This window comes from Capricornis sumatraensis, chromosome 10, assembly GCF_032405125.1.
Source record: "Capricornis sumatraensis isolate serow.1 chromosome 10, serow.2, whole genome shotgun sequence".
Lineage (NCBI taxonomy): Eukaryota > Metazoa > Chordata > Mammalia > Artiodactyla > Bovidae > Capricornis > Capricornis sumatraensis.
In genome coordinates this window covers 102716599-102738903 of record NC_091078.1, presented here as the reverse complement: position 1 = coordinate 102738903, position 22305 = coordinate 102716599, and the positions used below count along the sequence as shown (strand labels likewise).

General features: G+C 44.6%; 1 protein-coding gene across 1 annotated transcript in view; it reads left to right on the top strand.

Moving 5' to 3' along the window:
• The window catches only part of NR2C2 (nuclear receptor subfamily 2 group C member 2), a 110242-nt gene that overhangs the window by 66378 nt on the left and 21559 nt on the right, over nucleotides 1-22305 (top strand). The window contains exon 2 of the mRNA XM_068983182.1: nucleotides 7859-7969. Within this exon, the coding sequence (XP_068839283.1) occupies nucleotides 7898-7969 (72 nt within the window). The 5' untranslated portion in view covers nucleotides 7859-7897. The remainder of the gene's footprint in view (nucleotides 1-7858; nucleotides 7970-22305) is intronic.

Here is a 22305-nt window from a genome sequence, read left to right as displayed (position 1 = left end):
GACCCCTTTGTCTGAGATTAATTGACCGTAGATCTGTGGGATTATTTTGGGGTTCTCTGATTCTGTGCCAGTACTACCTGACTTTGATTCCTGTAGCTTTGTAGTAATGTCTGACGTCCGGGAGGGTTATGCTTCCAGCTTTGTTCTTTTTTCTCAGGATTGCTTTGGAAATTCTGGATCTGTTATAATTCCATGAAAATTTTGGAATTATTCTAGTTCCATGTAAAACGTCATGGGTAATTTAGTGGAGAATCCCATTAAATCTGTAGATTGCTTTGGGTAGTGTGGCCATTTTAACAATATTCTTCTAATCCAAGAATATGGTGTCTTTCCATTTTTTTTGTATGCATATTCCTTTATCAGTGTTTTAAAAGTTGTCTTTCGCCTCCTTGATTGAGTTTATTCCTATTCATTTTATTTTTTAATGTGGTTTTAAAGGAATCTTTGAGAAGAGTTTTTCCGTTTTTGCTGTTTCATTGTTAGTGTAAAGAAGTGCAACTGACTTATGTGTGTTAATCTTATATCCTGCCACCTTGCTGAATTCATTGATCACTTCTGGTAGTTTTTATGTGGAGTCTTTTTATACCTAGTATCAGATTTTTATACCTAGTATCAGATTGGATGGCACCTAGTCTAAGACTCACAGCTCATTAAAAAGGCCATGATACCTTTATACCCAGTAGTCCCTAATCCTTATATACTTCTGAAAGAAAGACCCCCAAACAGCAGCTGGTTCTCACTCTCAGATTTAAAGGAGGCCTACTCTCTCATCGCATTGGCACCAGAGTCACAGTCCTTGTTGCACTGAAGTAGAAATCCTCAACAGTACCCCCTCAGTAGTTGGCCTGCCCCAAGGCTTTAGAGATAGCCCTCATCTTTTGGAGCAGGCTCTAGCCCAGGATCTGCAAGACCTAACTCTTGAGGGGGGCACGTTCATTCACTATATTGATGATCTCTTGATCTGCTCCCCCACTCAGTCCCACACCATTATATATACCACTCAGGTCCTAAATTTCCTGGCTTATTGAGGTTACAGTGTGTCCAAATCTAAGGCCCAGTTGGTACAACAAGTGTCCTATTTGGGGATTATTTTTACCCCTGATAGGTGCAGCCTTCTGGCAGATTATACACAGGCGATACCCCATCTACAGATTCCCACTACCCATAAACAACTACAAGCATTTCTGGGTCTAACCAGGTATTGCAGAGTCTGGATCCCTAACTGTGGTCTCATTGCGTAGCCCCTTATGTCAAGCATTAAAAGGTAAGGAAGATCAGGTGCCCCTCAAACGAGGACAAGTCCAGCAGGAGCCGTGGCCATTTCAAGGAGCCTCCTCCACAGCGCTCCCACTTTGGGTCCACTTAACCCTTCGTAACTGTTCTCACTCTGCACCCAGGAAACAGGGAGTGCGGCCTTGGGAATCCTAACCCAAAGACTGGGAGAAACCACACAGCCAAAGCCTCTCTCTCCACACAGCTGGAGTCCACTGCTGAAGGCTGGCCTTCCTGTCTTAGGGTGCTAGGAGCACTGTCCCTCCTAGCTGAGGGAACATGGAAATTTACTCTGGGAGCCCCATTCAGGTTCTGATTGCTCACCAGGTACCAGACCTACTAAATGATCAAGAATTTTCAGATAGCAAATTCTTTTATTTGAAAGCCCACGGATATGTTTGAGTATTTGCAAGACTCTTAACCCCAGCAGCTTTACTGCCCATACCAGGAAAAGATGACCCTACTCAAACTTGCTCCGAGATCCAGATAGTTTCTCCCAGTGTCCACCCAGACTTCTCAGACCAACCCTTGGCCAATACTGATTAAATCGGATTTACTGGTGGAAGCAGTTACATTACAGAAGGAAAAGGCAAGGCTGATAAGCTGTCGTGTCCGTTTATGGGAATGCTGAAGCCCGAATTCTAGCCCAAGTGACGCAGGGCTGCCCAGGTGGCTCCAGTGGTAAAGGACCCGCCTGCTGGTGCAGGAGCCATAGAGACTCCGGCTTGACCCCTGGGTGGGGGGACAACCTGGAGGGCGTGGCAGCCCGCTGCGGTGCTCTCGCCTGGAGAATCTCTCGGACAGAGGCGCCCACAGGCTGCTGCCCATAGGGTCGCAGAGAGTGAGTGGGACGCGGCCGAGTGACTGAGCATGCGTGTGGGCATGTTGGGTGCGTATGTTAATAAGTGTAATATGCCTTCTTACATTGATCCTTTCTTTAAATCATTATGCAGTTTCCTTCTTTATCTTTGTTTTCAGCTTTTGTTTTAAAATCTGTTTTGTCTGATACGAGTATTGTTACCCCTGCTTTCTTATTTCTGTTTGCATGAAATTAGATTTTCCATCCCCTTACTTTCAACCCATATGTATTCTTTGCTTTAAAGTGGATCATTTGTAGGCAGTATATTGTAGCCTCTTGTTTTACCATCTAATCTGCCACTGTATGTCTTTTGATTGGAACATTCAGTCCATTGACATATAATGTAATTATTGATAGATATATATGTATTGCCATTGTAAACCTTGTTTTCCAGTTGATGTTACATTTCTTCTTTTCCTTTTGCAGTTTGATGGTTTCCTATTATGCTTGTGTTTTCTTCTTTTGGGTTTTTGTGAATATATTGTATGTTTTTGATTTGTGTGTGTGTGTTAGTCACTCAGTTGTGTCTGACTCTTTGCGACCCCATGGACTGTAGCCCACCCGGCCCCTTTGTCCATGGGATTTTCCAGGCAAGAATACTGGAGTGGGTTGCCATCTCCTTCTCCAGGGGATCTTCCAACCCAGGGTTCGAACCCGGATCTCCTGAATTGAAGGCAGATTCTTTACCATCTGAGCCGCCAGGGAAGCCCCCATTTACTTTAGATGGGTATTCATATATATATTCCAAACACATTCTAAAAAACAAACAAAACCTATTTTCTTACCTCCCACGCATTTTATGGTTTTGATGTCTTTCATATCTTCATGTTTATCCTTTTCTTGTTTGTTGCAGCTATTATCACTTTCACACAATTGTTTTAAAAATTTTTAATCAGTGTACTGGTTTATTTAAGTGATCTACTTTCTTGTTGTGTTTTTCTCTTTCCTATAGGTTCTTCCTTCTTTCCAATTGATTTATTTTAATGTTTTTTTAAATAGTTTATTTTAGCTGCACTGGATCTTCATGTTCATGCACAAGCTTTCTCTACTCATGGTGAACTGAGGCTCCTCTGCATTATAATGTGCGGGCTTTTCTTTGTGGTGGCTTCTCCAGGTGCGGAGCACAGGCTCTCGGCCTGCAGACTCAGGAGTTACAGCACACACACTCAGCAGTTAGAGCACAGAGACTCAGGTGTTACAGCACAGAGATTCAGGAGACAGAGCTCACAGACTCGGGAGTTACAGCACACACACTCAGGACTTACAGCACACACACTCAGGAGTTAAAGCACAACAGACTCAGGAGTCAGAGCACACACCCTCAGGAGTCAGAGCATGCACACTCAGGAGTCAGAGCACACACCCTCAGGAGTCAGAGCACGCACACTCAGGAGTCAGAGCATGCAGACTCAGGAGTTGCCGCTCGCAGGCTCTAGAGAGCTGGCTCAGTAGTTCTGGCGCTTGGGCTTAGTTGCTTCGTGGCATGTGGAGTCTTCCCAGACTGTTGATTGAACCTGGGTTCCTCCTTTGACAGGCAGATTCTTACCTACTGTACCACCAGGGATGGCCCCTTCTTTACTATTTAGAGAAGACCTTCCAGTATTTTTTTTAACAGTAAAAGTTTAGTCTTCCTATATTATTTTAGTTTGTGCTTGTCTGAGAAATTCTTTCTCTCTCCTTCTCTGCTAAAGATAATCTTGCTGGGTAGAATATCTTAGGTCGCAGGTTTTTCCCTTTAAGGATTTTGAATTTATCTTTGTCACTTCCTTCTGGCCTGCAGTATTTCTGTAGAGAAATCCGAGGATAGCCTTATGGGGACTTTTACCACCACCACCACCCCCTTTTTTTTTGCTGCCTTTAGAATCCTCTTTAACTTTAGCCATTTTAATTATAATCTCCCTCGCCTTTGAAGGGCTGTTTTGCTGGGTATAGGATCTTGAATTGACATATTTCTTTTCTTTGAGCACTTTGACTGTATTGGCCAACTGTCTTCTGGCCTCCAAAGTTTCTAAAGAGAAATTTGCAAATAACCTAATTGTGGATTTTTTGTATGTGACAATTTGCTTCTCTTTTAAATGCTTTCAAGATTTTCTCTTCTTGTCTTTTGAAACTTTGATTATAATGTATCTTGATTCAGGTCTCTGTGAGTTCCTCATATGGTGAACTTGGATGTTTATGTTCATGTCTTTGATCAAGTTTGGGCACCTTTCCAGCCATTATTTCTTCGCATGCTCTCTGCCCACACCCCTCTCTCTCAGACTCCCACAGTGCTGCTGGCCTCACTGCTGGTATCCTGCAGGCCTCTTTGGCGCTGGTCACTTCTCTCCAATCTTTTTTCTTTCTATTCCTCAGATTCAGTAAATCCCATCAAGGTTACTGATTTTTCTGCTTACTTGAATCTTCCTTTGAATCCCTTTAGTGAATTTTTCATTTGTTTCTGAACTTTTTTAGCTCCAGTTTTTTTTTGCTTTCTTTCTAGATTTTCTGTCGCTTATTGGTTTTTTGATTTTGTTCATATATCATCCTCTGACTTTTCCACATCTTCCTTTAGTTCAGTCCTTATCGAGTACATTTGACGTGAGATCTTTTTCAGATGTAATTTTTGTTAATTTTTTTTTCCTTTGCCTGGACCATACTTTTATTTCTTTGTATGCCTTGTGATTTTGTTGTTGAAAACTGGACATTTGAATCTAATAATGTGGTAACTCTAGAAATCAGATTCTCTCTCTTGCCAGATATTTGCTAGTTTTTGTTAAGTTGTTTTTATTGTAAGCACTTTCTGTAAGCAACATCCTGATATGTAAATTTAAGGTCTTTTCTAAACCTGTGTCTTTCCCTAAGCATGTGTAGTTACTTTCTAATTTTTCCTGTATATGCAGTTAGTTTGAAAGTCTTTGTCTTTAATGTCTAATTCCCAAAAGAGGAAAAAAGAGAAAAGTGGGTGGTGGGAGAACAGACCGGTCTTTTAAGTCCCCTGGAATCACTTTAGCAGAGATGGGCATTGGCAACAGCAGGAGGCGGTGCAGAGACCATGGATGCCGCCTCCTCGCCTGCACCTCTGGGATCAGAAGCAGTCAGCGATTGGCGCACGGGTCCCCAGTTGCGGAAGGCAAGGGCCCTTTCTGCCACCCTGGCTCCCACGGGCTGTGTGCAGGCTGCTTTGGAGCGTGTGCACGGTTGCCTCGTCTTGAGTAGGGGTGGGGACAGGTAGCTGCGCTGCTGCGCTAGGAGCTGGAGTTGACTAAAGGTAACCGCACTGTGTCGTCCAAGTCTTCCCCTGGAAATTGCAAGCCTCATTGGACTCTGGAGTTCCACAGTAATCCCATCAGACAGTTTCTGATGTCTGTCTGTGATCTAGGTAGAGAGACAGATTCCCGGTGCTTCCTACTCCACCATTTCCCCAGGATTCTCTCTCTTGAATTAATTGTTTTTTATATAATAGGAGTGAGGTGTCTAATTTCATCCTTGCATGTTGTGTCTGATTTTTCCATCACCATTTGTTGAAAATGCTCTTCTTTCCCCATGGAGTTATCATGGCACTTTAATCAGAACTCATCTGACCACTGATGGAAAGGTTAGTCTCTACGCTTTGTTCTGCTTTGTTGCTCTACTAGTCTGTGTTTATGCCATGGCCACGTGGTTCCGATTACCACTGCTTCTGACTGGGGCTTCCCAGGAGGCAGAGAACCGGCCTGCCAGTGCAGGAGACACGAGAGACACGTGAGTTTTGAAACCAGGAAGTTGAGTCCTCCAACTTTGCTTTCTCTCAAGATTGTTTTGGCTATTCTGGTTCCCTTGCATTTTCATGAATTTTAGGATGAATTTATCAGTTTATGCAATACAGGCAGCTAGAATTTGAATCGGAGAAGGCGATGGCACCCCACTCCAGTACTCTTGCCTGGAAAATCCCATGGACGGAGGAAACTGGTAGGCTGCAATCCATAGGGTTGTGGAGAGTCGGACACACCTGAGCGACTTCACTTTTACTTTTCACTTTCATGCATTGGAGAAGGAAATGGCAACCCACTCCAGTGTTCTTGCCTGGAGGATCCCAGGGACCGGGGAGCCTGGTGGGCTGCCGTCTATGGGGTCGCACAGAGTCGGACACGACTGAAGTGCCTTAGCAGCAGCAGCAGAATTTGAATAGCAACTATATTGAATCTGTTGACCGGTTTGGGTAGTATTGACATCTTAACAGTATTAAGTCTTCTGATCCATGAACACAGATGTCTTTATGTTTATTTACATCTTAATTTCTTTCAACAATGTTTTATAGTTTTCAGTGTACAAATGCTGTATTTTGTTTGTTAAACTTATTCCTAAGTATTTTCTTGTGTTTGATGTTATGGTTAGTAGGATTGTTTCTTTAGTTTTCTGAGTGCTCTTTGCTAACGTATAGAAAAATAACTGATTCTCATGTTGATTTTGTATTCTGCGACCTTGAAACTCATTTATTAGACCTAGTAGTTTTTCTGTGGATTCTTCTGGATTTTCTGTATAAAGGATCGTATTATCTGCTAATAGAGATCGTTTCCTTCTTTCCAGACCTTGCTGCTTTTATTTCTTTTTCTTTTCTAATTGCCTTGTCTAGAAGTTGCAGTATGATGTCAAGTGGACATGGGGAAAGTGGACTTCTTTGTCTTGTTCCTGATCATTGGGAAAAGGGCTTCAGTCTTATATCATTAAGTATTATGTTAGCTATATAAAAAGAGGCTGACATATCAGTACTTCTTAGTTTGCTGAGTGGGTTTTTTTTTTTTTTTTCGTAATCATGAAAGACTGTTGAATTTTGTCAAATGCTTTTTCTGTCCATTGAGATGATCATTTGACTTTTGTCCCCTTCTAAGGTATATTGTTTGATTCATATATAGAAGCAACCGTGTATTCCTGGGATAAATCCCACTTAGTCATAGTGTATGGTTTTTTATATGCTTCTGGATTCATTGTGTTTGGATTTTGTTTCAGATTTATTGCATCTTTATTCATAAGGAACATTGGTCTGGGTCTGTAGTTCTCCTGTGATCATCTGTCTGGTTTTGGTATTAGGTAGTATTGGCCTCATAGAATGAATCGAGAAGTATTTTCTTCTTCTTCTTTTTTTTTTTTAAGTTTGAAAAATATTGGTTTGTAACATACTTTTATTTAAAGAAAAATAATACCTGATCACTTCAGGTGTCCAAGTGACCGTTCGGAACCTTGAACCTTTACTTTGATGGGTATTGACCTTGTGTTATTGATGAACTTTTTTTCAAGTTTCATCCCAGTGGGGGTGGGAGGTTGCCAGACTCTTTGACAAGTACTAGTAATCCTGGTGGTTTACAGTGTAATTCTGGTTGTGTTTGCCATCCTCAGCAGTATTGTGAGAGCCTTTCTTCTGAACACTGTCATCTCACAGGAGTGCTTAATAGCTGGCTTTGGAGACAGTGGGGGGGAAAAGTTGAAAGATGATTTCTAAGAAGTTATTTTGGTAGCTTTATATTTAATTGATGCTGCACAGAGCAGACCTGAACACCCCTTTCATTTTTTCTCACATTTTCAACATTAGAAACAGCTATTTCAGCTGTTTTCAGGACCATTCTGTAGAAGTGTCTCACTGATTGCTTTCTCATCCTAAACTACGCATTTTGTCAGTCGGAGCCATAAGTGAAACCAGGAGGCATGGTCCTCAGACCCCCACTGGGCACCTTTCTGAGCCCCCTTGTGATCCAGCCCGCTTCTCGCCCACAGGTACCACGTACACAGACTTCTCGGCCGGAATCTCCAGGGATGACCAGCCCCTCCCCGCGCATCCAGATAATCTCCACTGATTCTGCGGTAGCCTCACCTCAGCGCATTCAGGTACCGCACCAGTCCCCCTGGGGTCCAGCCACCTACCCTCCCTGAAACTGTTCCAAAAACAAAGCCTCCTAAGGGTCTCAGTAAGGAGCTGTGCTTCTCAGGCATCCAATATAGTGCAGTCTCAGTTATTTTTTAAAATATAAAAGAAGAGAGAGTTTACATTTGCTAAGCTAATTTACTTTTAATCTAAAAGGCTAAAGTGTCACTTGAACTATTGGAATGAAGTACCGTTTTATAACTTTTGTACTTCAGAGTTGAGAGGCAGTATGTCCTAGTATACTAGTAGCTAAGAGTGTGGACCCCGCTGGAAGTCAGATCCCAGTGTTCCACTTTATAGCTTTTCTAACATCTCAGTTTTTTCATTTAGAAAATGTCCATAATAGTAGTGTTTACCTCATAAGGTTATTAGGAAGAATCAGTGGATATTGCTTGTGAGATGCTTATAGCGGTGCTTGGCACATGATAATGTTCAGTGTGTACTCGTTATCTATAATAACTATTAGTAGTCATAGAATCGTTCCTGTTAACTATTTCATTTTCACTTATGGGAAGGCTAGTCTTCCCCAGGGCTCTGAGCCTGCCTCTGACCAGCAAGCAGGAAGAAGGGCAAAGTGCTGATGACACAGATTAGATTCATAGTTACCTCAGAAGGCTGAATCAGAAGACCAAACCAAAGCACATGGGCAGAAATGAATGGCAGGAAAAGCACTAAATATGTAACAGAAGTCTGAGAAAATACCAGGCAGACACGTATTCGAGTGGATTAGTTAAGGATTGCTTTCATTTTAAGCTAAGTAAAAGTGAGCAGTGTGCTGTAATAGAAGATGGTTTCTGTAGTGTTTCCCCGTTCTTAAAAGTGATGTTATGGATTGTTAAAAACTAAGCATAAAAGAGTTGTATTAAGGAAAGCGAAATGAGTTGTTAAAAATTATGTTTCCATCATGCCTATTTCACATAATAGTTAATCATAAATACAGAAGTTCATATACTTGTAATTTTTTTCACTTCACACCAAGTAGGACACATATATCTGAGTGTTTGGAAATTCAGAAGTAATTGGTCCGACGTTAATGAGGTTTTACTATTCTTCAGAATTAGAAACTTTATGTAGCTAAGTTATTTTTTCTTTCACTTTGTTCTTATTTGCTGATTATGACTTGAAAATGAGTCCTTTATAGTTTAATGTAATAGATATTAGGATCCTGCCTACGTAACTCTCCCAGGTCTGGAAAAGGGACTAACTTGGTATATTTAACTGTGGCTGTTACGTTGTGGTTTCACAGCCATCCAAGGGCAGGTGAGAGCATAGGACACTCCCCTAGAAGACTCCAGCTAGTCTTGGAGCTAGTGTATATTTCAAGAGAGCATGTACAGCCCCCTGTATTGGTGTAAGAAGAATCCTTGTTTTCTTAAGGGCTGTTTGGGCATCCCAGTTCATCCAGTGGGGGATTCCCATGCCCTGGTGCTTGGCCCATGGTTCCACCATGCCCTGGCTAGAATGCACTTAGATTTTTGAGCCAGAAGTCTTGTAGAATGGATCTGTGGTGGTGTGCTTTCAGTTTCTCTAGGGAAAATAACCCCTTAACATGAGTTTGATGTGCAGTAAGTATAGCTGAAAATCTTTTCATTGTGAACTGTCAATAAAACTGAATATACTTTGCTTCAACTGAAGTGTGTTTGAAGGTTTGGTATTTTAAAGAAGAATTGTGGTCATAACCAGCTTAAGTTGGTTTCTAGTTCTTGATGTTGGTGCCGGTGTCTTCTATCAAGTTTTCCTTTCTAGTCCTGACTTCAGTGTTGGATCTCCAAACCATTGTTGGAAGAGAGTTCCTTTCCTGATGTTTTAATGAGCAATCAGTGCTCTGACCTAGATAGTAGCTCTGTGATAAGTTTGTGAGGGAAAGATTATTCAGTAAGGATGGCAAGCTGTGCAACATTTAGAAACTTTTGGCTCTGAACGAAACAGACTTTAGGATTAAATCTTGTTTCTACTCCATTGTGTGACCCTGGGGAAAGTTTCTATAACATCTGTAACTGTTAAGTGACAATAGTAATAATACCTATTTTATGGCATTATAAAAAGATTAAGAGATAATGCCTATAAACCTATAGGAAGTAGAGATCAATAGATGTTAGCATCTGTGTTACGATTTTTTAATGTTTTATTTTCATACAAGTTCAGACATAAGGACAATAATGCATAGGAATCTTGTATTCCCTTTATACAGATTCACCAGGTTTTGCTGTAACATTCTGAATGTATGTATGATGTATTTTTTTCTGAATCATTTGAGAATAAAAATAGAAACATCACGCTGCTTTGCCCTGGATACCTCCATTGCATTTTCTATGGAGAATGACATTCTCCTACATAATTATACTACAGTGATCAAAATCAGGAAATTTAATATTGAAATAAGCCATTATCTAATCCGTAGTCCAAATTCTAAAATTCATCAGTGTTCCCAGCCAAGTCCTCTATAGTTGTTTTCTCCCCCATCCTAGGATTTCTTTTTACTGTTTTTAATAATGACAGCAAAAATTAAGGTGCCAGTCAGCACGCGACCAACAACACATCTGGCTGTGCGGACCAGCAGCGGGCTGCCCTGACGCTGGGTCTGTGTCGCTGCTGCATGTTGTCCCACTGGCTGCGAAAGGGCTTTGGGACCACGGTGGGGGGAGCGACGCTCCCGGTGTGGGGAGAGGCAGATGCGTGACTGGGTGGAGAGTGCTGGTGTCTTGGGGACGCAGCAGTGCCGTGCAGAAAGTGGGAGGAAGAGGATGGCGGCAAGAGGGAGCCCCCAGCTTGTCTGAGGGAGGCCTCGCTGGAGCAGTCCAGTCACAGAACCGAGCTTCTCAGGAAATTCCATGAGTGTTCATCATATGCAGTCTCTCTAGGCCAGCGGTTTTCAAGCTCTGTTCTTTATTACTTCCAAGATCATGCACATACTACGTTCAAATGTCATTTTTTAATCCAGCTTTTACAGTGATTCGTTCTGCTCAGTCACGTCTGCCTCTCTGTGACCCCATGGACGGCAGCACACCAGGCTTTCCTGCCCTTCACTACCTTCTAGAGGTTGCTCCGTTTCATGTGCATCAAGTCAGTGATGCTGTAGATTAGAAGGAAAACACTTGCACACATTACGTACAGATTTGACATGCTGGAGGTCACTGTGCTCACTTGGACACCGCCTTCATTCTCGTCAGGGCAGATCTTGGCTTAAAGCTTCTTTTCCACCTGTGGATTTTAAGGCGTGCCTGCGCTATTCCTCCACACTCTCCATTTCACATTTATGTTTTCAGTAGAGCATAATTGTACTTACTGTTTGACTGAAGGAAATGTTTAAGCTTATGAAATACATTTATATGATACAGTGCTTTTTTATCTCTTTTTTTTTGGATATTTCACCTGTTACTAGAAAAGACTTGTCTGTCTTTTAAAAGTCTGGAATCCTCATTACATTCCCCAGGGGAGTGCAGCTCGGGCTCCTGCGGCTTCCTTCCCTTGGTCTCTTCCATCAGCTCTGCGTTCCTGCGCGTCCTTCTGGAGCTGCCGGTGCCTGCTCTCGGTCCTTTCTCCATCCGCAGCCTCTGGTGCTTCCTCTCTTGCTCTGATAGCTCTGGTGGCTCCTCTCAGGTTCTCATAGGAGTTGTTTGTATGGGTTGAATGGGTAATAGGGACACGCTGTAACTGAGTCACACCAGAGAAAGTAAAAGACGAGCCTCCCTCTCGGTATCTCTCCCAAGAACGGCCGCTGTTGCCATGTTGCTTCCTTTTTTCAGAGGCTGGCTCTGCGCCTACGCCTATGAGTATGCGTGTAAGCAGAACAGCATACTTTACACGCCTGTCCACATTCTGCCCACACTGCTCTGCACTTCACTTTTTCGGAGTAAAGTGGTACAAATAGAGCCTCCTCTTTGTATTAAGTAGGGTTTTGAGATTTCATTTTATGAATGTTGCGATAAATAACCTTCCACCTGAGAGTATTCCTATAGGATCAATTATTCAAAACAGGGTCGCTGGTAGTAAGTATGTCGTGTCATTTTGACAGTAGTTGCCAGACTGCCTTCCAAAGAGGTTCTGCCAGTTTGTACTCCGGCCAGCCTGGTATGAGAGTGCCTGTTTCTTACATACTGAGTGAAATATTTTGAGAGGGGGTGTGTGTGTGTTTTCTGGTCCAGAATGTGGTCTGTCTTAGTGAATGCTTCTGTATGCAGGCTGCAGAAGAATGTATATTCTGCTGTTGCTAGCTGGAGTATTTTATGAATGTCAGTTATATCAGGGTGATTGATAGTGCCCTAACTGGTCTTCTGCCCGCATAATCTGGCAGAGAAGTGCCAACCCCAGATGTGATGGTGATTGCTTTGCTTCTCTGGCAGCTGTGTCCATTTTTGCCTCGTGGGTTTTGTTGCTCTGTTGCCAGGTGCGTGCACATTTCGAGGATTGTTAGGTCTTTGCGGGGAATTGAGCCATTTTATCATATGAAGCCCCTCTTTATGCCTGAAATTTTCCTTGTTCTGAAGTCTGCTTTGCCTTTACATTAAAGTAGTTACTCTAGCTGTCTTTTGACTTTTCACTTTTCATCTGTCTGGGTTTAGGGTTTTCTGTAACAGTGTATAGTCGAGTTTTCTTTTTTTATCCCGATGACGGTCTCTTTTGGATGGTTTATACAGAACACCCACATTTAAAACAGATTGTGCATATATTTGAACTAATGCTTCCGTGTGTGCGACTGTTTCTGGTATGATGCCAGGCTTCTTTGTCTGCCTTTTCTAGTTTCGATTGAGCAACTTTTGTCATCCACTTTTACCTCTTTTCTTAGTGTATCACATGCACCTCTTCACAAATGTTGTTAGTTGTTGCCCTAAAGTTTACAATTTACATCTTAAACTAATCTAAATTTATCGTCAACTGACGGTATCCTGTTTCACCTGTAATGGGAACCTTTTCACAGTATTACCAACCCCTGCCTCCCATCTTTTGTAATATTGCTGTAATTCATTTCACTTACCCACATGCTATAGTCACCCAGTACACTGTTACTTAAACAGGTTGTTGGGGTTTTTTTAAGATCAATTAAGAATGAGAAAAACAAGATTTACTTTTACCTTCAATAATTCCTTCCCTGGTATTCTTCCGTTCTTTATGTAAATGCAGGTTCCTGACCTGTTCAATTTACCCTCTGCCTGAAGAAAACCTTGGGGCGTTTCTTACAAGGCATAACTGCTGGTGATGAATTTGTAGTTTTTGTCTGAGAAGAGGGTCTTCCCTGGTGGCTCAGAGGTTAAAGCGTCTGCCTGCAATGCGGGAGACCTGGGTTTGATCCCTAGATTGAAAAGATCCCCTGGAGAAGGAAATGGCAACCCACTCCAGTATTCTTGCCTGGAGAATCCCATGGATGGAGGAGCCTGGTGGGCTGCATTCCATGCGGTCGCTAAGAGTCGGACATGACTGAGTGACTTCACTTTCACTTTTCACTTTCATGCATTGGAGAAGGAGATGGCAACCCACTCCAGTATTCTTGCCCGGAGAATCCCTTGGACAGAGGAGCCTGGTGGGCTACAGTCCACAGGGTGGCAAAGAGTTGGACACGACTGAGCGACTGGACTGACTGGAATGCAGTGTCTGAGTGCTTCCTGTGCTTGATGTTTTCTAGGCTTCACGGACCTGTGGCTTGGCATCGTGTCGCTGATTATGGAAAGTTCTCACCTGTTGTTTCTTCACATATTTCTTCTTCTTCCTCCTTCTGGTGGTCAGGGTGGCATGTGTTTTCTCCTGCAGCTGCCCCTTGGTTCTTGGATATCGGGTCCTGGGTTTTGTGTGTTGCGTTTGTATTCTGTGTTTGTTTTTTCCATGCTGTTTCCTCTTCGCGTTTCAGCTAGGAGAGCTCCTGCGGGCTTGTCTTCAAGCTCACCAGTTCTTTCCTTGGCTGTGTCCAGTGAGCCTGTCAAGGCATACTTCATTTCTGCTACATCTGTTTGATTTCTAGCGTTTCATGTTTTCTGAGAATTTTCATATCTTTGTAGATTCCTCATTTGTTCTTGCATGTTGTCTATTTTTTTTCTTCAGAGATCCTTAGATACTAATCGGGTTATTTTAAATTCCTTACCTGGTAATTCTAACATTTGTGTCATATCCGAGTCTGGGTCTGGTGCTTGTATTGTCTTTCCAGATTATATTTTTCTTGTGTTTTGAAATTCTGTGTAATTTTTTTTTTTTTTTTTTTTTTTGCTAAATATCAGACAATATTGGCTGTGTTAGATAGCAGGGCCTGAAGTGAATCAGCCTCTGCTATGAGGGGCTGTTGTTCTGGCCAGGCGTTGAGCTCTGTGTAATGTTTGCTGCAGCTGTAAGTGGCTGAACCTTCAGATTCCTCTAGATTCCTTTGTTTGTGTCTCCTCTTGACTTTGAGCTGCCCTAGATATTCCCCCTCAGAGAGTTTGTGTCTTGAGGCTCAGCCGTAATCCGCTCTTACAGTTCTGTAGCCCAGTTGGTAAGGTGTAAGGGAAGGGTGGTTCTTCAGTCGCTCAGTCGTGTCCGACTCTCTGTGACTCCATGGACTGCAGCACACCAGGCTGCTCTGCCCATCACCTGTTCCTGGAGCTGCTCAAACTCCCGTCCATCGAGTCCACCACTACTGCCAGCCTTCCTTACGGTCCACTCTCACATCCACACATGATTGCTGGAAACACCGTAGGTTGGACTAGACGGACCTTTGTTGGCAAAGTAGTATCTCTGCTTTTTAATACACTGTCTAGGTCTGTAATCTCATGATGAATCTCAGTATTTTAGTGGTCCTTTGTCCTTGGGCTGTGACCCTCACAGTTCAGTTCAGTTCAGTCACTCAGTCGTGTCCGACTCTTTGCAACCCCATGAATCGCAGTACACCAGGCCTCCCTGTCCATCACCAACTCCGGGAGTTCACTCAAGACACACATCCATCGAATCCGTGATGCCATCCAGCCATCTCATCCTCGGTCGTCCCCTTCTCCTCCTGCCACCAATCCCTCCCAGCATCAGAGTCTTTTCCAATGAGTCAGCTCTTCGCATGAGGTGGCCAAAGTACTGGAGTTTCAGCTTCAGCATCACTCCTTCCACAGAAATCCCAGGGTTGATGTCCTTCAGAATGGACTGGTTGGATCTGCTTGCAGTCCAAGGGACTCTCAAGAGTCTTCTCCAACACCACACTTCAAAAGCATCAATTCTACAGTGCTCAGCCTTCTTCACAGCCCAACTCTCACATCCATACATGACCACAGGAAAAACCATAGCCTTCAGTAGATGGACCTTAGTTGGCAAAGTAATGTCTCTGCTTTTGAATATACTGTCTAGGTTGGTCATAACTTTCCTTCCAAGGAGTAAGCGTCTTTTAATTTCATGGCTGCAGTCATCATCTGCAGTGATTTTGGAGCCCCCAAAAATAAAGTCTGACACTGTTTCCACTGTTTCCCCATCTATTTCCCATGAAGTGATGAGACCAAATGCCATGATCTTCGTTTTCTGAATGTTGAGCTTTAAGCCAACTTTTTCACTCTCCTCTTTCACTTTCATCAAGAGGCTTTCTAGTTCCTCTTCACTTTCTGCCATAAGGGTGGTGTCATCTGCGTATCTGAGGTTATTGCTATTTCTCCCGGCAATCTTGATTCCAGCTTGTGTTTCTTCCAGTCCAGCGTTTCTCATGATGTACTCTGCATAGAAGTTAAATAAGCAGGGTGACAATATACAGCCTTGACGTACTCCTTTTCCTATTTGGAACCAGTCTATTGTTCCATGTCCAGTTCTAACTGTTGCTTCCTGACCTGCATACAGATTTCTTAAGAGGCAGGTCAGGTGGTCTGGTATTCCCATCTCTCTCAGAATCTTCCACAGTTTATTGTGATCCACACAGTCAAAAGCTTTGGCATAGTCAATCAAGCAGAAATAGATGTTTTTCTGGAACTCTCTTGCTTTTTCCATGATCCAGCGGATGTTGGCAATTTGATCTCTGCCTTTTCTAAAACCAGCTTGAACATCAGGAAGTTCTCGGTTCACATATTACTGAAGCCTGGCTTGGAGAATTGTGAGCATTACTTTACTAGCATGTGAGATGAGTGCAATTGTGCGGTAGTTTGAGCATTCTTTGGCATTGCCTTTCTTTGGGATTGGAATGAAAACTGACCTTTTCCAGTCCTGTGGCCACTGCTGAGTTTTCCAAATTTGATGACATATTGAGTGCAGCACTTTCACAGCATCATCTTTCAGGATTTGAAATAGCTCAATAGGAATTCCATCACCTCCACTAGCTTTGTTCATAGTGGTGCTTCCTAAGGCCCACTTGACTTCACATTCCAGGATGTCTGGCTCTAGGTGAGTGATCACACCATCGTGAGTATCCGCGTCGTGAAGATCTTTTTTGTACAGTTCTTCTGTGTATTCTTGCCACCTCTTCTTAATATCTTCTGCTTCTGTTAGGTCCATGCCATTTCTGTCCTTTATTGAGCCCATCTTTGCATGAAATCTTCCCTTGGTATCTCTAATTTTCTTGAAGAGATCTCTAGTCTTTCCCGTTCTGTTCTTGTCCTCTATTTCTTTGCATTGATCGCTGAAGAAGGCTTTCTTATCTCTTCCTGCTATTCTTTGGAACTCTGCATTCAGATGTTTATATCTTTCCTTTTCTCCTTTGTTTCTCGCCTCTCTTCTTTTCACAGCTATTTGTAAGGCCTCCCCAGACAGCCATTTTGCTTTTTTGCATTTCTTTTCCATGGGGATGGTCTTGATCCCTGTCCCCTGTACAATGTCACGAACCTCATTCCATAGTTCATCAGGCATTCTTATCTATCAGATCTAGGCCCTTAAATCTATTTCTCACTTCCACTATATAATCATAAGGGATTTGATTTAGGTCATACCTGAATGGTCTAGCGGTTTTCCCTACTTTCTTCAATTTGAGTCTGAATTTGGTAATAAGGAGTTCATGATCTGAGCCACAGTCAGCTCCCGGTCTTGTTTTTGTTGACTGTATAGAGCTTCTCCATCTTTGGCTGCAAAGAATATAATCAGTCTGATTTCGGTGTTGACCATCTGGTGATGTCCATGTGTAGAGTCTTCTCTTGTGTTGTTGGAAGAGGGTGTTTGCTATGACCAGTGCATTTTCTTGACAAAACTCTGTTAGTCTTTGCCCTGCTTCATTCTGCATTCCAAGGCCAAATTTGCCTGTTACTCCAGGTGTTTCTTGACTTCCTACTTTTGCTTTCCAGTCCCCTATAATGAAAAGGACATCTTTTTTGGGTGTTAGTTCTAAAAGGTCTTGTAGGTCTTCATAGAACTGTTCAACTTCAGCTTCTTCAGCGTTACTGGTTGGGGCGTAGACTTGGATTACTGTGATATTGAATGGTTTGCCTTGGAAACGAACAGAGATCATTCTGTTGTTTTTGAGATTGCATCCAAGTACTGCATTTCAGACTCTTTTGTTGACCATGATAGCTACTCCATTTCTTCTGAGAGATTCCTGCCCACAGTAGTAGATCTAATGGTCATATGAGTTAAATTCACCCATTCCAGTCCGTTTTAGTTCGCTGATTCCTAGAATATCGACGTTCACTCTTTCCATCTCCTGTTTGACCACTTCCAATTTGCTTTGATTCATGGACCTAACATTCCAGGTTCCTATGGAATGTTGCTCTTTACAGCATTGGACCTTGCTTCTATCACCAATCACATCCATAGCTGGGCATTGTTTCTGCTTTGGCTCCATCCCTTCATCCTTTCTGGAGTTATTTCTCCACTCATCTCCAGGAGCCTATTGGGCACCTACTAGTATTTATTTATTTCCCCCGCCGCCACTTAGAGAAGAAAGGCAGGGCAGAGGGACCTGGAGTTGAAGAAATGCCCTTTGTGCACTGGGATAAGGCAAGTCTCTGGTAAAGCCTCTTCTCCTGGGGAACAGGCCTTTGCCACATTGAGTTTTTTGTTTTGTTTTGTTGTTACCAAGAATACTCTTCCCTTCCCCTGCCAGAGTCACCAGAGGCTCATTCTCATTTCTTTACCAGGAGAACCAAGTGGGTTCCTGGAGCTGAAACTCGTGCGCGTGTGGGCCCCTCTGTGACTTCACCCCCGGAGTCTGTCACTCCCATGCTGGTTATACGAGGGCTGCAGCCCCACTATGACTGCCACTTGGGTTTCCCGCCCGCTCGGCTTCTGACCCGTAAGCAGGCCTCAGACTTGATGCGTCCACTTCTCTCCAGATCTGAGTTTGCCTCACGGTCAGCTCTCTGATGAGCCCTCAAGCACAGTCCTTGGTTTTCAGTTTGTTTAGTATTTTTTAAGGACAGAATGATGACTTCCCAGCTCTTCACGTGTAGAAGTTGAAACTGGAAGTATGCTTTGAGCGTGACTCATCTGTCTTTAGTTTGGTGGACATCCTCACCTGGGCATCTCACACTTGGCAAGCCAGAAACAGACTCTCAGTGCCTACTGCCTCTTGCCCATCCACTGCCTGCTCATGCTGGAGACCGAGAGCCGCTTCGGGCGCCGCCTTCATGCTCACGCCCCCCTGTGCCCCGCCTCTGCGCTCAGCTCTGGGGGCGCCAGGGGCGCCCCAGCTGTCCCCCGGCTACCAATTTCTTGTTTTCCCTTTTTTGCAGGCAACATCTAAGAAGGTCTTTGTTTCTCATCATTCCCTCACTTAAAACTGTGAGTGTATTTAGAAAACACATTTTATCTTATTTAAGAAAGAAAACTTTGTCAAATATTTTACCCACCTGAACTTGGAGGAATTGAGGCGTTAGTGGGGCCGAATGGAGAAGATACTTGTTTTATCATTGTCACCTGTGAGCAACACTAATTATTCATGAGTTATTTATTTAAAAAATCATTTACTTTTTTGTGTAGTTCAAAAAATGTTTAAACAGGTTTTACCTTTTTCATTTTAAGTTTAGTCATCTTTGCTGTTGTTCTTTGTTACACTCTAACATGTGCTGGCCTGTAATGATGAGGACAGATTTTGCATGTGTTATATAAAGACCTGTCTGTCTGGGGTGCATGTGTGGATGTATGTGTGTATAGAATAGTATAGGATAGGTGTCTCATAGCACAAGGAACCAGAAGACGTGCTTCCGGGGAAACAGCCCCTGAGTGGCTCTCACTGTGCTTAGAGGCCCACACAACCCACAGGGCCAGCCCCTCCCCTTTAGATCCTTGGGCCTGACATCAGTTCCCAGAGCTCCTTCTCAGGACGTCCCACATGCCAGAACATCTCCTGTTGCTTAGAACACACTTTCCCCTAGACTTGTACCTGGCACCATTCTCCTATCCTTGCATCTTCTTGGAAACGTCGCCTCATCACAGAGGCCTTCCCTCATTTCTCTTCCTAAAGTGCCTGCATTTTTCTCTTACCCCAGCCTGATCTTTCCCCTCAAGGCATGTATCATACACTTAAATTATTTCCTGGTTGATCTGTTTACTTGTTTTTTTGCCAGTCTTTCTCTTTAAAATAAAAGCTTGGTGAAACCAGACACCATCTCCATAATGCCTGTCTCCAGCCTAGTGCCAACAAAGGTCTGTCTAGTCAAAGCTATGGTTTTTCCAGTAGTCATATATGGATGTGAGAGTTGGGCCATAAAGAAAGCTGAGTGCCGAAGAATTGATGCTTTTGAAACTGTGGTGTTGGAGAAGACTCTTGAGAGTCCCTTGGACAGCAAGGAGATCCAACCAGTTCACACTAAGGGAAATCAGCTCTGAATATTCATTGGAAGACTGATGCTGATGCTGAAATTCCAATACTTTGGCCACCTGATGCGAAGAGATGGAAAAGACTCTGATGCTGGGAAAGATTGAAGGCAGGAGGAGAAGGGGAACACAGAGGATGAGATGGTTGGATGGCATCACCGACTCGATGGACGTGGGTTTGAGCAAGCTCCGGGAGAAGGTGATGGACAGGGAGGTCTGGCGTGCTACAGTCCATGGGGTCACAAAGAGACACAACTGAGCGACTGAACTGAAGTGAGCCTAGTGCCTGACACACGTGAGTGAGCCACAGAAGAAAGTCCTGATTTACTCAGTGGGAGAGACTTGATGAGATGAAATGGCTGAGACGAGACTTGGAAAAGTGAGGGAGAGAAGTGTGTGACAGCTTAGAGAAGGGAAATACTTTTATCTAGGTCCTGTTATGTTCCAGGCAGGGTGCCAAGCACTTCCACATGTGTTGTTTCACTTCCCTAGTGATCCTTTTTATAGAGATGTAAGCAGGCTCAGAAAGCGCGAGGGCTGCTCCACGCTGACGCGGCTGGAAGGCAGTGGGCAGACATTCCAGTCATGGCTGCAGCTCCAAGCGCCATCTCGGAATCACAGGCTCAGGTGTTCCCAGGACCAAGCGGCAGTGGAGGAGGAGGGCGAGGCAGGGGTTGGGGAAACCAGCTAAAGGGGCAGCTGCACCCACCCAGCTGCTACCGGGGGGACGTGGGCCCAGGACGGCCAGAGCTGCTCGTTTGTTAAAAAGAACTCTGGTCGTTTGTGTCCGACTCTTTGTGACCCCGTGGACTCTAGCCCGCCAGGCTCCTCTGTCCACAGGATTCTCCAGGCAAGAATCCTGGAGTGGGTTGCCATTTCCTCCTGCAGGGGGTCTTCCCAATCCAGGGGCTGAGCCCACACAGCTCCTGCATTGCAGGTGGATTCCCCCTGGGCCCCCAGGGAAGCCCGGAGAGCAGTAAACAGGACTTCTGTGGGGAACACCCCATTTTTAAATGTTGCCAATTGCGTTTCAGTTTTGTATTTTTTTTTAATGTAAAATTTGGAGAAATGAATGAAAGTTAGGTCATGACTGGCTTTTTACCTTCAGGCCGTCCCTTTACAAGCTCTTTTTTCCAGTGGAAACGATGGGCCCAGCCTGGCTGGAACAGAGAGGGTGAATAGATGAGAATGGCGGCGTGTGAGGCCATTGCTAAGGGCCTTTTCGATCAGAACCGGGGGCCTTGGGCTGGTAGAGTGCAGTTGGCACTGCTCTGACGGGGCTGCACATCCGCAACAGTGCCCACCCTATGCAGAGTGAGCGGCAAAAGCCACACAGGGTTAGTGGGAAGAGATGGCGTTATGGCACGACGCCCGGGAGCTGTTGCTGACACTAACAACAGGCGTGGGTTCAGTGTAAACTGCCACGCTACGTATGTCAACAGGAGTGCACGGCGACCCCGGTGCACGCGGCATTTCACTTGAAGGAGACCTGGAATTCGCTCGTGGAGGGTGCGGGGACCACATCCCGGGGGCTCCTGTGCCCGGCACCGGCTTCTCCCGCACCATTCGCTTCACCGGGGGGCGTTCTTTGTGTTCACCCGGTGTTTCTCACTGAGCAGAGTGTTACAAACACGCTCACGATTCACGTTAGACTCACATTGTTCTCTAATGTATCAGTCCATGGATGATAGAGCCCTTGGAATTCTCCAGGCCGGAACACTGGAGTGGGTAGCCTTTCCCTTCTCTAGGGGATATTCCCAACCAGGGGTAGAACCCAGGTCTCCCACATTGCAGGCGATTCTTTACCAGCTGAGCCAGCAGGGAGCAGTGTATAAGTCAAATTGGAACAAAAGCACTTTTCAAAACCAGCATTAAAGCAGCACTGATGGTAACCAGGCTGCGCAGGCCTTGACCGTACAAGTCAGAACCGTGTCCCTTCTTCCAGCACTCCCGCACCCCTCCCCGCCTCGCCCGCCGTCTGTCAGGGTTTGCAGGTTGGGAGTCTGCATATTTGTTCCGAGTAAAGAAACAGCAGATTCTGCCGCAGCAGATTACCACAAACTGAGTTGCTTAAAACAACAGACGTGTGTTCCCCTCACAGTTCTGGGGACCAGAAACCTGGAATCCTGGTGTCGGCAGGCCTGGGCTCTGTCCTTCGGTTCTAGGGCAGCATCTCTGCTTGCAGCTGAGTCGCTGCCGCCTCCGCCTCTGTCGTCACGTGGCCACCTTTTAAAGGGCAGCACAGTGTGCTGCCACCTCAAGTCGACGACATCCGCAGAGGCTGTCCCAAGTTAGGTCAGCTGTGTGAGTCCGGGGGGTCAGGGCTGGGACACCGTTTTGGGGGGATGTGGTTCTCCCGCCACGCCTTTCTCCTCCACAGGAGACCTAATCTTTGGATGCGTGCCCTCAGTTTGCGGTCTCGTCAGTCTCATTGTGGAGCCTGCCTGCCCGTGTGTGTTAGTAAGGTCTCCACCTCATGGTCACTGTGAGGTTCCAGAACACTTCAGGAAGAAAGTGAGAGCTGGCAGGCGCGAAAAAGAGGTCAGACCTCTGGCTCCCAGATCCCCAGGCCAGGGGAGGGCCTTCCGAAGGCTGTTCGGCTTCGCTCCTCACGAGGCAGGCGGGGCGC